This window comes from Mugil cephalus, chromosome 6 (assembly GCF_022458985.1).
Source record: "Mugil cephalus isolate CIBA_MC_2020 chromosome 6, CIBA_Mcephalus_1.1, whole genome shotgun sequence".
Lineage (NCBI taxonomy): Eukaryota > Metazoa > Chordata > Actinopteri > Mugiliformes > Mugilidae > Mugil > Mugil cephalus.
In genome coordinates, this window is record NC_061775.1 from 18,999,705 (window position 1) to 19,016,168 (window position 16,464).

The 16,464-nt window shown below is 41.8% G+C and overlaps 1 protein-coding gene across 3 annotated transcripts in view; it reads right to left on the bottom strand.

Moving 5' to 3' along the window:
• Window positions 1-16,464, bottom strand: part of bcar3 (BCAR3 adaptor protein, NSP family member) — a 42,841-nt gene that overhangs the window by 3,927 nt on the left and 22,450 nt on the right. For 2 of the 3 annotated variants that reach the window (XM_047587406.1, XM_047587407.1), the window contains 8 exons: window positions 7,677-7,805; window positions 6,117-6,242; window positions 5,834-5,950; window positions 3,956-4,185; window positions 3,010-3,110; window positions 2,667-2,801; window positions 1,690-1,911; window positions 756-1,390 (listed from right to left, as the gene is read on the bottom strand). In XM_047587406.1, the coding sequence (XP_047443362.1) occupies window positions 756-1,390; window positions 1,690-1,911; window positions 2,667-2,801; window positions 3,010-3,110; window positions 3,956-4,185; window positions 5,834-5,950; window positions 6,117-6,242; window positions 7,677-7,805 (1,695 nt within the window). Of the gene's footprint in view, window positions 1-755; window positions 1,391-1,689; window positions 1,912-2,666; window positions 2,802-3,009; window positions 3,111-3,955; window positions 4,186-5,833; window positions 5,951-6,116; window positions 6,243-7,676; window positions 7,806-8,738; window positions 9,259-16,464 lie in introns of those variants that run through there. The other variant, XM_047587408.1, reaches the window with a different exon arrangement.

The following is a 16,464-nucleotide window of genomic DNA, read 5'->3' on the forward strand; positions in this document are numbered from 1 at the left end:
ACATGTTTACCTTCGTCAGCTGAATCCTCTCAGTGTTTTCATCACCACTTTCTCACGAGTCAACTTTCATAACTGATCAATAAAACACTAGTAAATGACGAGTCTTAAACAGATAGTAAAATATGTCATAGACATATGTCATAACATGTCTGTTCCTCGACGTACATACAGTATTTATCTTGGAGATAACTACAAACATAATCAGTGACGATTGTGACTCATGTCTCATTTCATTCGGTCTGAAGCTGTTGTGTCCCTGCAGGAGATAAGCCTGATGTCAGACTTTCTTTTTCTAATTCCGTTATGTGAGAAACTCTGTCAGTTAGGTAGCGTAATATTGGGCTTTTGGAAATAATAATTACGAAAGTGATCGATAATTTAATTTGTGAATTGACAAGAAATGTGTCCAGTTACTTTTGTGTCTGGAGTTTATGCGATTATTATTATATTATCCACATGAATAAGACTGACCGGACACTTTCATCCATATAAAAGAGCAATTATAGAAAGGCCAAAGACACGTTTAATGAAATTCACAAGGATTCTATATAGTTTGTCCAACAGAGGACACAAATTTAAAAAATGGAAACATTTGAAGTATTTATTTTCTCTTTTTTTATGTTGTCAACTTTTGCAGTGTTGGATTAAGAACATGCTATGTATTCAATAATTAATTAACGAGGGAGATGAGATGCTAAAGTGAATTAGTAAATGTTATATGTGCATAGAGTGGTTGTTAGAGGAGTTGCCTGTACCTGGCAGTCGGCCATCAGCAGGTGTCTGGCTATGCTGTGGTGGTCGTGGTTGAGCAACAGCTCCTTCGCTTTCTTCAGAACCACCATCTCCAGCGGCTTGTTTTCCGGAGGAAGGAGCCTGGATCCGAACTCAGCCGGCCTGAACGTCGACTCCGTCTCTATGACGGGCCTCTTGAAGGCGCTCCTCTCCCTTTCCCTCCTCTCCTCCTCCTCCTCCTCCCCCCTCACGCCGTCGTCCTCCTCTTCCTCGCTGGTGTTCTCCAAAGCGGCGATGGCGTGATGGTAGGAGCTTCTGTCCAGGCCTCTGCGTCCATCCGCCTCCTTCTCCTCCCCGTCCGCCTCTCTTCCCCTCTCCGCCTCCCTCTTCAGCCTCTCCACGTAGCTGCAGAGCGTCGGCTGAAGGTGCTGTGGGCTGTCGGGCTGCTCCCACTCCAACGGGCTGCGGGACCTCGGGTCTGCGGGGCTCAGCCGCAGCCGGTCGGCCCGTCCCGCCACCGCCAACGCCTCCGGATCTGGATACTGAACACCCTCGGCGGGTTGAACTACGGAAGTGGGGGAGCTGAGGGGGTCTAGGGGCAGGAGCTGATGCTTTAACTTCAGGGGCTTCACCGGAGGAACAGGAGGAGCTGTGGAGGCTGTGGAATAAGAGTCACGTCCACAATGAGTTGTTGTTAACTGTAAATGTGCTGTAATGTATTATTATCTGAGCATCTTAAACATTTTTCCCAAACTGATGGAGAGACTAAGTAGGGACCTCCTTTACTAAAATATGTTGGATTCATGTTTATGCGTATTTAAAGAAATTTAAAATTAAATTATAAAAATAAATAAGATTTTGATTCTCATGTTGATGATTATGATTTATTTGAAAAATACTATTTTCTACAATAATTGGTACAACACCTATGCAGACTTTCAAAATAAAACCAGTTACCTCCACTCCTCCAGGCAGAACCTAGAGTCTCCAAACATGTGGAGTCCAGGGAAGGTGCGGTGAGGTTGGAGGAGGAGGTGGAGGAGGAGGAGTCTGTGACGTTCGAGCGCTGAACCGGCGGCTGGAAGCAGGCGGAGCGAGGCAGCCGAGCCAGAGGCACTTTGCTGGGTTTGGGAGGCGGTTTGGGACACAGCTGACTGTCGGAGCCCCGGATCGCCTGACCTGGAGACAGACGTCATGTTTGTCCCATTAAGTTTATTTGTCCAGGCTGTGTAGCAACACCCTGACGTCTGATAATAAATATGAATCAGAGAGCCGCGAGAGAACAGCAGTCAATTGTAATTTCCTATTCTCATTGAAGCAACGAACGGCAGGAGCAAATCAGGAAAGGGCTTACACCGACACACGTACAGAGACCAGAGGCTGATTAATTTTAAATCCCCCACAGGGGCTTTTATTGGCCTTTGGCGAGCACAACAGTTTTACTTTTAACTTAATAACGAGAATGAATCACCACTTTGTTTCACTTCATTTATTCCCGTATGAGGATGTGATTTATTTCATCCATAATATTTAATACTCTCAGCAGCTGTTATGTCTGTGTTGTCTGTTTTTAAAGCAGCTAACACGTGTTATAGGGAGGAAAGGAACTGTTCACTGTACTTCACGTTACATTTGAAAAAAAAGTCTGTATTTCTGTCTCTACTTTTAGAACCATTATTAAGCACAAAGCAAATATGTATGGATATTTATATTCATGCTGATGCATTAAGCACTGTAGAGTTTTAATTTAACCAAAAATTTAGATGTGAATGAATGAAAACAAATAAATAAAATCTATTATTCATCATGTTTTTATAGTGTATATTCGAGAATGTGGAAACACTGAAATTACTAAACAACACCTGTATGTGTTCCTATTTAAAAAGGTCACATAGGTGTGTTAATAAATAGTATTTTGAAAACTGTTAGTTTACCTGCCAGAAGCTCTGCTGACCTCCGGGTGACAGAGGGGCTGAGCGCTGGTTCGCTGCCCGTCCGAAACACCGGAGACTTGGGGCTGGAGCTGGAGAGGAGCGGGTCGGGCGGCTGCTGGGGCTGAGGTTTGGATCCTGAAGAGAAGAGAACGAGATAAAGGAGGAAAGCACCAAACATAGAATTAGTGTTTAAAACTAGTCACAGATGACCACATATTTAAAGGTAGAGCCATCATACAGAGGGGAACAGAGGTGGTTAATATTGTTAAACCTCACAGCATTCATAAGAAGAATCTTTAAGTGTAATTGAAAATTTGGTTTGGTTTTCCAGACTTTCACTCACCGAGAGGCAGGAAGCTTTCAGACTGGTGCGCCTTGAGCGGGCGTCGCCTCTCCTGGACTTGGTTGAGACTCGCTGGTTGGCTGCCACAGCGATCCTTCAACCTGAGAGGCGGCAATGACAGAGAAAGGCGTCAATAAATGTTGTTTACAACATGGGACACACATGGAGGGGAGGGGGGGAAATAAATCAAACCTATTCCAAATAAACAAGATAAGACTTTATTGGTTCCTCGGAGGAGACTCCGTTTATATATCTATATTAGAGTAGATATGTTAAGGACACATACTATACATAGATATTTACAGACTGCAACAAGCTGAAGTAATTAATAAGTTAATAAATAAATAAATTAATAAATCCAACTGCAGTTTAGTGAGAATCCATCCAAAGTTCAATAAGTAGAGTTAAGTGGAAAAGAAAATTACACGGAAATGACAAACTAATAAATAAGTACATTATAAATAAAAACATCCCTCATCGTTTTTTAAACTACATCCCACTGATATTTTCTGTCTCTTTCACTCTTTTCTAAACTAAACAATATATTTACCCCCCCCCCTCACTCTGCCTCCTCTCAGACAGGTATGGGGCCCCACACATTAAGGTTAATGTACTCAAACGTCACGCTCCGTCTCTTTATTTATAGAGAACGTATCATGCATATGGAGCATGTCGCATAAACAACCTGACGAATGTGAACAGCTCGGGCTGCGAGCTAAAAGCTTAAAAGCAGGAGCAGATTTTAAAGGTTGATTTAAATCTGTGCGTGTGAAAAAGAGAGAGAAACCAAAGGAGAGAACAGAGGTGTAAAGTTGAGTCTCCATTATTTAAATACGAACCATCTTTAAGGCAGTATTAATCAAATCCATAAAGTCACATGTGCTCAGATTGTCTAGAAACACATTATTAGTGCCACTGATTATTGGTGAGTTTTAACGACACAAACCTGAGCTGGCTGCTTCTGGTCAAGCCGTTGTCCTGACAGGGTGAGCCGTCGTGGCCGGAGTGTGTGTTGTCGTGTGCGTGTCCGTTGGTGATGTTGAGGCTCAGGCGTTTCTGAAGCCTCTCCTGCGCCATCAGAGCCTCTCGGTGATTACTCGACAGTCCGTACTTTTCCTCCAAGCAGCGCAGCGGCAGCCCCCTGTTGATGGGCTGGAAGATGATGGCACCTACCACCTTCAGGGCAAAAGAAGAGACGCAACAAGCTAAAGAAACATGCGTCAAAAAAGGCTTTTTCTTTTCTTTTGTTTTAAATAGCAGCTATATATCATATATATTGTGAAACACATGTGTGCATGTAATTTATATCCATGTAGATAAACAAACTTTAACTGACACGTAACTTTGCCTCAGTTACTGCTAAGTTATTATAGCTAGCATGCTAATGCTATAATGATAATACTAAATAACACTAATTTTCTCTATTTCTGAGTATTTATAATTTTTCTGGGTAATTTCAAACTTTTAACAGCGATGGATGAACACAGAGACTGAGGAGAAGTTAAACACAGCTCCATGATTGTTGAGGCGATTGGGCTACAAAGCATTTTACAGGCTCATTTAAGATACTTAGGGTAAGTAGACACTGGGATATTTAAGTGAGGGCCTTTTACACAGTGACAGACATTGGCAGTAACATTTATAGGCCTGTTAATGGTGATAATAATTCATTTATTTCATTATAGCACATCTGCCTCATAGGGTTACGCTGTAGCAAACATGGCGCCCGCAATTTGAGTTGGTCAGACTCTCTAATATGCGGCTCTGGTGAAGACTAGGGCTGGGCATCGATACTTTTTGTGCCAAATCTTTGCATCCCAGTCCAGATGGTGGCGTTAATGCACCTAAATGCTGCTCGCCAACCGCCATAAAGCGAGAGATGAAGAGTTTTTACGTCAAAACACGTCATGTGATGAAATGTGGCGTCATGTGTCCTGTGTTCGACAACTTCCGGTCAACGAGTGCAGCTATCGCTACGTCTCAGCAGAGCAATACAAGTGCGGACACAGTGACCAATTACCTATTTGTTTTCTTACACACGCCCTTTCCTCTTGTTTACAAACTTGACAAAATTTCAGTTGTTTACACAAAACCATTAACGCCTACTTTTTCTACCAAGAAAATCACAGGTGATATTGATAATCCATAAAAAATCAAATCGATAACGGCATTAGTATCATTATTTTTACACCCTCTCTATCCCCAACAGGAGACCCCAGACCTTAGATAAGACAAACTAAAGAAACATGCGTCTAAAAAAGGCTTTTCATCATGCAGCTGGATGATAAGAAGTGGTCAAAACTACAGCAACCTCAAGTTAGAAGCATACTGACCTGATAAAGAGGAATCATGTCAGTGACTCAAGCTTTGATGGAAGTTCATTGAGGAGATCTCTCCCCTTACGTTCAGTTTCTATTTCCACGTCTCTTCTTCTTTCCCACACGGTCCAAATCTCTTTACCTCTCTCGTCCAATCATCTATTTGCCCGCTTTCTCTGAGGCACTCAATCCCTCGTCCCCCGTGTTTTAGATTATTTAGATTAATTGTAAATCTGTCCCTCTGCTTTCAGGCTGTTTATCGGTGCAACCATCCTCCTCCTCCTCCTCCTCCTCCTCCTCATCCTCCTGGTCAACCCCCAACAAAAAAACACTTGCTTCTGTTTTCCTGCTCCCAGAGTATTGTTTCATATTTCTTTCCCTTCTTCCCCTCTATACACCTTGGGATTGGATGAAGTTAAGGCAAAAGTACGAGTCTGCTTTGTTGTAGCAGAGGGAAATTTTGGGATGTGAAGCGAGATTTTAATTAAAACGCAATCAAAACCCACCTGAGAGACAGGTTTCCTGTTGCCAACGTAGTATCTGATGAGTGCAGGGATGCTGTCGAACCCTTCTCTGTCTAACCGGTACTCGACTCTGGAGTAAGCCTCATTCAGCATCACCACCTGAAGTAGAGGAAGCACAGATCAGTTATTAGCAGGTGTGGATATTTGCACTGTCGGTGCTGGTTCAGATGAAACCGATGAAGATATTTGATAATAATATTTAAACACCACACATATGATTGCCCTCTGAGGGGCAGATCTATTCAGTGTGCTGCTTTTCCTGTACCTTCTTGTTGATTTTAAAGTGCTGAGCAGCGTTTCGCCACTGACACGTCAGAACGTAACTTCCTGGAATGGACAGTGAATCGCGGATCAAGAAATCTCCATCGCGCTGCACCAAGTTTTCCGCAACCTGGAACAAGACAGAGGGTTAAATGCGGGCGCACACACAAACTGTATCTTCTATCGCTGGCATTAAACCATTTCCTAGCCCCTTACCACAAATATCTGACCTAACCCCAACCAAACTGTAACCTTTGCCAAAGTTTTAATCCTTAAAAAGATGAGGTGCCCGGACGTACGGCACCACAAGGTTAGGATTATGCAAGAGTTTGGCCCCGACAACATTACAAAAACAAGAACACACACGCGCCGGCATGCCACGTTTGTTTGCAGTCCAAACACTGTATTAAATCTAATAATGGTAGGCTGCTATACTGTTGCCATCCTTACAGGCTTGGCTGGTCTGCACTGTTTACAGTAAAAAAAAAAAGATTTGAAACCCGTACACGTTCAGACGGTTCAAAGTATTAAACCCCTTTGAATCTTTTCCTCTTCCGTTGCTTAAATTAAATCGAGTCAGGGTTGATGTAATTTGGCTTTATATTTATAAAAGAAGTGAAAGGAGGAAATGTTTCCATTTATTGGCATTATATGCAGTCTGAATGTGACGTAACAGGGATTTTCCGCTATTTTCTGACGTTTCACGGTCAAAGCAATGAGTCAAAAAAGTAGCAATGAATGCGACCTTCAGTTAAGCAATAACGTGATTCTGAATGAAGTTTTCCTTTCGTTTTATTCTGCACTATTTAAAAATGAAAAAAGGCAAAGTTTACAATATAATCTGCTGTGCTGGGAGAGACAGAAGCCTCCACCTGAATAATATTAAAAGTTCACAATATTAGGACACAGCATTAGCATAAACAATGATACAGCTGCAGACTGATGGCTACTTTAATAGTACCATAATAAAGAATAAAGTGTATAACCTCACAAACAGAAAAAAAACAACAACTTATCACTGTGAAAAAAGCTGCCCTATAAAAACTTCCAATTCATTAAATCAGCGCACAATTAAAAGCAGACTAGAGACTTTATTAAACATTACATTAAGTGGCTTCATTCATTTAATTAAAAATGAATGATGTTTCACTTCAGTCTTGCTACATTTACTACCTCTCAAACACACACAACCCTTCATACAGACACAGACTTTAATTAAGCATGTGTTTGTATAGTATATAATGGTAGTTTAGTTTCGCCAAAGGAAGCAGCTTATTAAAAGTGATTATATCTCAGGACTGGCTCTCTGTCTCTCACACACACATATACATATATATATATTTAAATAGGCCATACAGAAACAGGTCTTTCTATGCAATGACCCAGTGTTACAACCCTGACACTGCTGCTAATGCTGAGGCCACTACTTAAGCTGTAATCTCCCTGCAAGCAGTGAGTGCAGTTCAGCAGCCTAATAATAGGTGATCTGGTTCAACAAGTTTTTAACTGGGCTCCTGCAGGGAGAAACCCGTGACTCAGATTTATGTACGTTGGTGCGTGTTACCTGTCTGGGAATCGCTCCGTGGTACCACGCGTGGCTTCTCGGCTCCTCGCAGTTCATCTTCAGCTCTTCCTCAAGCTCTTTGCGGAGCTTCTCTGAAGGACAGTCCAGGATGAACTGGTCTCTGGAGAACTGGGGGGGGGGGGGCGGACAGGACAGGACATTACTGCTGTTTCTGATTACAGATCGTTTTTATCAATATGTTTCAGTTTTCTTCTTCATTCTCAAAACTAGAAGCAATAATGTCATTATTATTCCTTTGGCAGAGTAAAATACGATAGAAAATGGTAAAATTAAACTAAAACAGGATATTAATGTAATTGTTTTGGGGATTAAATAGTACAGTAGAGTCTTTGGGCTTCGCTGTGGGGCACGGTGTGTCAGTTTAAAGCTTTTAATCCCTTCAAAAAGCATTGTTTACATGAGACTCAAATTATCTCATAATTCATGGAAAACAATGGCAGAAACTAAGACTGTAACTAAAATAGGTTGCAGACTTAACGTTCTCCAGCTATTTTCTTTTGACTCAGTAACATTATTCAGTTTATTATCAGTAAATTCAGTGTTATCATTAGTGTGAAAGCTCCTAAAAGTCCTCCTCTATGAACTTATCTGTTACAATGAATAATAAACCACCACCACTACAAGTAAAACTGATAATCGTGCTGCTTCTCTAGTCTGACATGCTTTATTATGTGTTAAAAACTGAGACACACAGTGAGATAAATGGCTGACAATTTAAATTTACCCAAGTATTATCAAGTCAGTATTAATATTATGGTCAATAAAGGAATCACCAGTTTGTCTTTTACAGCATCTATTAAACCCTGAGTGGCTGAAGGTCACGTGAAGCATTAAATAATAGAGAGACAGCTGTAAACCAAACCAAGAGAAACAAAAACAAGAAACCTGCAGCGTCCTCGCTTTAATCTAAATCACACCATGAAATAACAAACCGGGAAAGTTTAGTCCAAATAACCAGCTGAGAAAGTCTGACAAACTTTAAGGGCAGGATGTCGAGTCAGCACAACCACCTGCACCACAAAACCCCAAACACACACTTACTTGACAGCTGCTGGGTCTCTGCATCGTGCCCTCTTTCCGCCCTCCTCAAACACAAACGTCATAGCAGAGACACACAAACTCCCGTGCACCGTTTTCTTTTTCTCTTTATCTCAACTAACTCTCAAACAACTCGAAGACACATGTCACTCCGACTCTGTGCTCGGTAATTTCCCTCCTTCATCGCTTCCTCTCCAGCTTCAACAACTCCTACTTAATGTGAAGTCATCATCCTGACACCTCCCAGCTGCCCGGACCTGCCTCCATACACACCTTCACCTGACGTACACAAACACACACACACACACACACACATACACACACCCACACCCAGGTGACGCATACACTTCCCCGAACACTTCGACTTTTAATAAGCTACGAACAACTACAGCTGAATCTTTAAGTTCCTCTTTTTTTTTTTTTATATTCTCGACCATAAGTATCTGTTATGAAAGTCGATACGCGGGACCTTTGATTATGGTCTTTGATCTGCATCTATATTTATTCTGGTCCTCTGCCCAAAAAAAAAAAGGTTAATCAGTAATCTTTTGTTTGCTCATGACTTCTAGCATCATGGTATATAGTTCCTGATACAAACTTTGAACAGGTGGAATTCCCAATAATGAATTGAATGTCTCTGATAATGTATCCCAACGGTTTACATGAATAAATGTGCTCACTAATGTGTCTCATGTTATAATGCCACAGATGTAATAATGCCACATTGTGGTAAGACGTGAACACTGATGTGTAATTGGTGTAACATTGACCCAGATTCTAACAGCTCACGTTGCAGTTTCATCATGTGCACTAGCAGAGACAAATGTCCTGCACTAAATCTGTGCCCCGTGACTGTTGTAATGTTCAGGGTTTTTTTTATTTTTATTATTATTATTAAAACAATGTACGAAATTAACTGGAAGGTCATTGTGGAGGGTGTGGTTTGTAGTGCTGTTAAGCTGTTCTGATTTGTTTATTTATCACAGCCCAGGCACTAAAATGTCAAAATAATAGGAACAGTTCAGTTGACTACAACCGACAGCCTCCAAAATTAAAGTAAAAGCTGAATTTGAACAACTTTGAGCACCACAACCGTCCTCAGGACAAGATTAAGAGCAGGACTGTTATGTTACGGATGTATTTGTTTCTACTAGTGTACCTAATGAAGTGGCAGGATGTGGTTTTATACCGGTGTGATGGCACTATTCTGTAAATTAGTGACTGGAAGCTTCCTGAGAATAAATTCAGGACTTTGATCCGAACCCGCACGGACAAAGAGGTTCAAGGCGAGCCGATGGAATTATTGACTCAAGCATGAAACAGAAAATTATGTCTCCAAGAATCACGGTTGAAACTGAAACCATGCGCGTCTCTTTGTCTCCACACCACTCACTGTCTCCGCGCGGCCACTCGACCTCCCTTCGTCCACAGCTTCTGTCTTTCTCTGTCTTTCTGTCCATGCCTCGCTCTAAAGTCATTAGAATGGACCCCTGTGCCCTCAGCCTCCATGTCTCCATGCGTGACAGGAAATCAGTGTATCATGTTACAGTTTCTACACAGAAAACAACACAACAGGACACAGACTTGGAGTCATAGCGGACGGGTTTGGGTTCACTTCTAGTTGGGCTTCCGCCTGCGGCTACGTTGACTTCGTGGAATCTGGTTCTGTTCAGTGTCACGCAGTTCGCTAAAGAGACGTTTTTCTGTTCAATTAAAAGAACGTAAATAATAACTAATAATCAAATAACATCTGAGATTCTGCATGAAACGGTTGCAGCAGAAACGCAGGAGGACTTCAAAGTCGTGGCATCTGGTTAACTTTACATTCTGTGTCATATGTTAATTCACTGGTTTCATTCAAACTGAGTCAACTTTCATTTTGATGTGGGTAATCTAAAAAATACTGTATATTACCCTGTTTAAATAAAAACTCCTCTGTAGCAGGAAATAGAATCACATTCGAACGTAGGAACACAATTTCAACCTTTCTAATCCTTCTATGAAATTTGGGCATTTTATATGAAAACAAAGCATATTACATAACATAACGTGTAGGCAGAGGGAGGTGGGCTCAAACTACCATCCCCACATTTTTGATTACTTCAAACCAAGAAAAAAATATACATTTAAAAGTTTGAAAACGTTCTTTCAGTTTGCGTTGCGGTGTGTTAAAAGCAGCACGTTGCGCCGGTAACGTTCTGCCTGACAGCGTGTTTTTCCTGTTCCCCTGGTGTTGCACAAGCCGAACTGGACGAACTGAAAACATAAAAGCTGCCGTGTTCTTATTAATCTCCGGCTTTGCTATTGATTACACTCGCATCAGTGTTTATTACATTTATTACAACAGCCACGATTAAATGGAATTACGTCCGCGGTCACACCGCCAACGGGGCCGACGAATTAAAGTCTGGGACGGATGCAGAGCGGGAGAAGAGTGAAATGACAAGGACATGCTTTGTGCATGAAGGAGGGAGGATAGAGGAGAAAACATGGGGATAAAAACCAGAGGAGTCACAGAGCACAAACAGAAACGGGGTGAACAGAGGGAGAGAGGAGTAACTATGAAGGAGCACTAGGAGTAGATGGACACAGTGGATGGGAGTGTTTTTCTTTCTTTACAGGCTGGTCTTTAATAAGACTCTGCAACATGATGTCATCCTCAGACAGGCTACATTTATAGCAGCCCAGACGATGCGTGCGGACCACAACACAGCAGTTACAGCACAGCGGACTGCCTTTCCAGCATCCTCGTGCCTTTCCTCTCTGAGACATTCAAGGTTACAGTTCAAAACCTTTAGACTCGAGATGACATGAAATGCTGTGATTGTCTGCGGTTGCTCACATGACCTGCTGAACCTGTTCATTATCTACACTCATGATAACGAGAAGAAGAAGAAGAGGACGGTTTCTTTTACACTGACATCAGTCCTGACTGATAAAAAAGACTCAATAAGGAACAGATAGATGTTGGTGTAGTTACTGGCTTCGATCCAACGGCACAACTTTTATTTCCACATTGAAATGAGTTAAGTATTTACGTAGGCGAGGCCTTGCTTGCAAAAGAGCTATTTTGATCTCAAGTAATCTGCCTGGTTGCATTTTATAAGCCTAAATATGAAATCAAATCAGCCAAAACATTATAAACATTATAATATCATGGTACCTGGTCCACCGCTGATGGCGTCCACAGTGGGCATGTGAGCGCTCGGACTGATAAATCACGTTTCCTTCTACATGTTTTACATCGGACGGTCAGGCGCTTATGCATTGATTATCTGGGGGAGCATATGGAGTGCATTATGGGAAGAAGGCACGCTGGCAGGAGCAGTTTGATGCTTTTGAACCTTTTTATGGAAACTGTGTTCCCTTATTGCAGTGGTGTCTTTTAGCAGGTACTACGACAAAAATGGTTCAGGACTGATTTAAAATTATTGACTTCCAAAATCCCCTGATCTCAATCTAAAAAAAACATCTCTAGGATGTCTGATCCACCTCATGAATTGTAGGACTTGAAGGATCTGCTTCTGTCTTGGTGTCAGATACCTTCAGGTTGGAGCCTTGACGGGTCAAGGCCGCTTTTAGATGCAAAAAACACATTATTAGTGGAAGTGGTCATAATATTATGGCCTGATCAGTGCATCAAGTTTAACAGAGGACCATCAGTTCTCGCTTTCGCCACTCCTCTGGGCTCTCTAAAAAGCTGACATGCCGAGAAACTAATCTCTAACTAAAGAACAAAGGGCGCCGTTCAAAAGGATTTTCAGCTGTGATCAGATTTTCCTTGGATTTCCTGGATTTCAAACAGGAGCAGAAAGTTTTTTTTATTTATTTATTCTATTTTAACTGATTCGGGGGTTTATGTGTGTACGGCGGAGATGATACGCAAGATCACGACCACCTCTCTTTGCTGCTCTGACAATCTTACGCAGCCGTGACCAATCAGAGGCAGCGTATAAGCTGCTTGTCCTGCGAGTTCAACGAGGTGACGACCAGTAACCCTTTAGCGTAATAACTCCCAATCCTCACCATGACACACGTGTGCACACATGGACAAACTAGTGGACATTATAATCCATATCTTGCCCCCATCATCTGTGTACTATACCATTATCCGAGGGCTGAAACGAAGCAGAGAGCCGCAGATTCCTGAACGAGTTTATGTTTTTTTTTTTTCAATCTGAGAACGTGCAGGATCGGAAATAACAAAACAGCCGGAGGGCTAGCAGAAGGGCCTGGATCGCGCTGCCATCATGTCAATGCCAACTGGGAAATGTAAAAAAGAGACAAGTTGTGGACATTATGGTAAACCAGAGGAACCCTTTATGGAGTGAACGTCAGCTGGGAAAGAGGTTTTCAGCTGAGCAGCCATGGTTCATGGTTTTGGTCTCAAACTAACAGACTCAACCTCCATCTGTGATCTAATGCAACGCTGTGCCAGAAGTGACATGTTATTGCTCTTATGGTGCAGAGTTGCGTCACTTTTTTGGGATGAACTGAAGAATGAGATGGTTGGTCTTAGCTCTTAGCGCCCAATTAATCTTCAGAGGCAAGAGTCGAAGTTAAAGGGCCCAGTTCACAAAAGAAGAGCAAAAAGCAAAACAATTATTGATTCTTCTTCAGTTTAAAAACACTCAGTTAAGCTCTACAAAACCCACGCGTAAATAATTTTAAGAGTGTTGCCAAGGAGATATCCATAAAAAAGGGGCTTAAACATAAAGCAGCCATCATCATCATCATCATCCTTGCTGCTAAAATAACAACACATTGGTTCTGTTGTTTTTCTGGCATTTCCTCTTCACTTCCTTCATCTCTCTCTCTCTTATAGTTTGAGTTTCTGTCTCTCTTTCCATTTCTCTCTTTCTGTGAAAATCAAGTCAAGGTTTTAACTGAAAAGTCAAAACATCAATGCAAATTATTAAGTAGTGCCTCGGGACCTCGGGAAGACGCATCCAGGGGAAAGTAAAACTTCTGGATGCTGCATGACTATTAAGTAAAAACGTTCTCATTAACTGCATCTCAAGTGAACATGAGGATATTTTTTATTTTGCCATCTGGAATTCAGCTTTTTATGTTCAATATCCCACAGTTTGATGGACAGTATCAAAGCTGAGGAAGGTTGGAAAACGACTTGTAGCGTTGGATCTTTTGATTCGTGCATCTCTTCATCTAGACTCCATCATAATAAGGTCCCTACCTTTCCTGTTTACAAACAACTAAACACTTCCTGTGTTTAGTCTGGGAAGCGTTTGACTGGTCCGTTTTGGACAGATAAAGAGGGCTCATCATTGGTGGCATCTCTAAGACGTGTGTTTATGCTGCACAGTAAATCTTCCACTTAAGACCAAATCAGGAGCCTTCTCTTTAATAAATGTACTTATAGCTTCAGAAATGTATAAAAGGAGAGGATCAATTGAGGCCTCACTCGTGCATTTGTTACTGAACGGGAGAAAATCTCTGCAGCCAGGATCTGAAATCCGTAAAGCAGAGGAATTGAAACCACTTTAACATAAATGTAGCTTTAAATGTTACAGCATAAAACGAGAATCAGTACCACAGTTCAATGTTAACGCTTTAGGTTTAAGGTTCCAGTCGAGCTTTAGACTCAGAGATAAAACATTTGATCAAAAACAATAGAAAAGATTAATCTCAAAGCTCAGACGGAAGCACTGGGCTCTTTGGATAAGGTGGGTGGCTTTTTACATTCTAGCGCTGTATGCGCCATGAGCGATGAGAAAGGAGCTTACACTGGAGCAACTGAATGATGATAAACAATCAGCTTTTTACTGTACATGTTGTTTAGCTCTGTGCTGTGGGGTTCTTTTCCCCCTGAGGGCACATGTAATCTGCTGATGGATCTCCTGTGTACCCTCCGTCCACGCTTTATGATGGATCGCAGCGCAAAAACGGGTCAGCGAGGTCTCCGAGGACCGGGGACACCGGCGCTTCTGAGTTCAGATATGTGGGCGACATCCCAGAGAAACAGATGGAGGGGGGGTGGGAGGGGATAAATAAATAAAGAGGGGCATGGAACAAAACCCCCGGCCCTTTGGAGTCAAAAGTGAAGACGTGGAAAGAGATGGAGAGATGAACAGATGACGGGCGAAGGAAAGCTGGAGGGAAAACAATGATAAGAACAAGAGACGACAACAACATCAGAGTGTTCGGGGGGGGGTTCTTGTACAGTCCTTGTTCTTGTAGACTCAGAGAGATTCAGATTAACAAAATCTCTCTGTGAACTAACCAAGACAGAGCTTATCATCACATAAACTCGTCACTGGACGTAAATCACAAGCTGTTAATTCACAAACTCAGTTGCTAAACCTAAAGCTCCTGTTCAGTTTCCATTGATTTGTAATGAACATGGTAATGAACTAAGATTTAGTTCTGTGTAACAGAGGGAAAGCTACGTGACGTCACAGCAACCGGACGTCTCCATGGTTACGGCCACTGAGCGGCAAAAAGTGACAGTTGAACACGGAGATTAGCAGCATTAGATTGAATCATGGGCTTTAATACCATCTAAATTGTAAAACTAATTTAAAAAAAAAAAAAAAAAAGAACTGTTGTGCAATTGACAGAACCAACAGATTTGAAAAGCAGTCACAGATATATTTTTACTGATATCTGCCGAAGAAAAGAGCAGTACATGGATCGATGCATTAAGAAGAAACAACTGGAATCCAAGCAAATAAACCTGGTTTTGTGGTTCACATCTAGTGTCAGGTAATATTAATTTATGCTGTATGTTTTGATGAAGTCATACCTTAAGTTACTTCTTAAGTTACGTCCTGGAGGGCTGTCAGATAAGTTTGTGGATGTTGTTGTTTTGGCGTAGTTATGGTCGACAGTAACTATTTCAGTTTCAACAATAAATAACAATAAAAATACAAATAGAATATTTGTTATCACGCCTCGTCATCCTTTTAACGTCCGGTCGGATACTACAGTATTGTATGGCTAACGTTACTTCTCAGTAAAGCTGTTAGTGTTAGCATCTTTTATTTAGCTACATAAATCATAGCTAAAATTCCCTAAAACTAACTTAAACTAACTGAAACTGAGGCTCATCCACTTTTCCAAATCCACACTAGTTCGCATGGATCATTGTCGAGTCCGATTCTCCTTAATTCGATCTGATGATCCATATTTTTCACGGTTTTATTGTATTTACTGATACATGTCACCGTGTTTTTGTGGCCCCGGGCGACAGTGACGTCAATGCACACCCTCTATTAGGGGATTTTTTATTTATTTTTTGGTTTGTTCTGATTAATGTGAATGATAGGAGATTAAATCAACAGAGACCATTAAACACGAAGGTTAACGGAGATCCAAATGAAATGAAAGCAATAAATGCAGGAGACACTGTGAAGATTGTCATCACCATCAAATGTTTTGGTCTTAGATGCCATCACGTGTGACACAGGGTTTACTGGCACTAACTCCTGGCTGATGTACTCACTACGTCACCTCAGCCTCCTGCGCTGCTGCTGCTGCTGTTGCTGCTGCTGCTCACTCCATCCAATCAAGTTAATGACGTTCATGCATTGACGTCAAAAAACAAACAAGAAAAGAAAAGAAGACAAACCACCACAAGTTAGTGATTTATCATTTGCATCAGGGCCTCGTCATCACCGTTGTGTTGTACCTCTTCGACTATAACTGTCTGTGTCTCTCACACACTGCCCTGTCTGTCCGCCAGCACTAGTTATGGACGAAGCCGGCTATA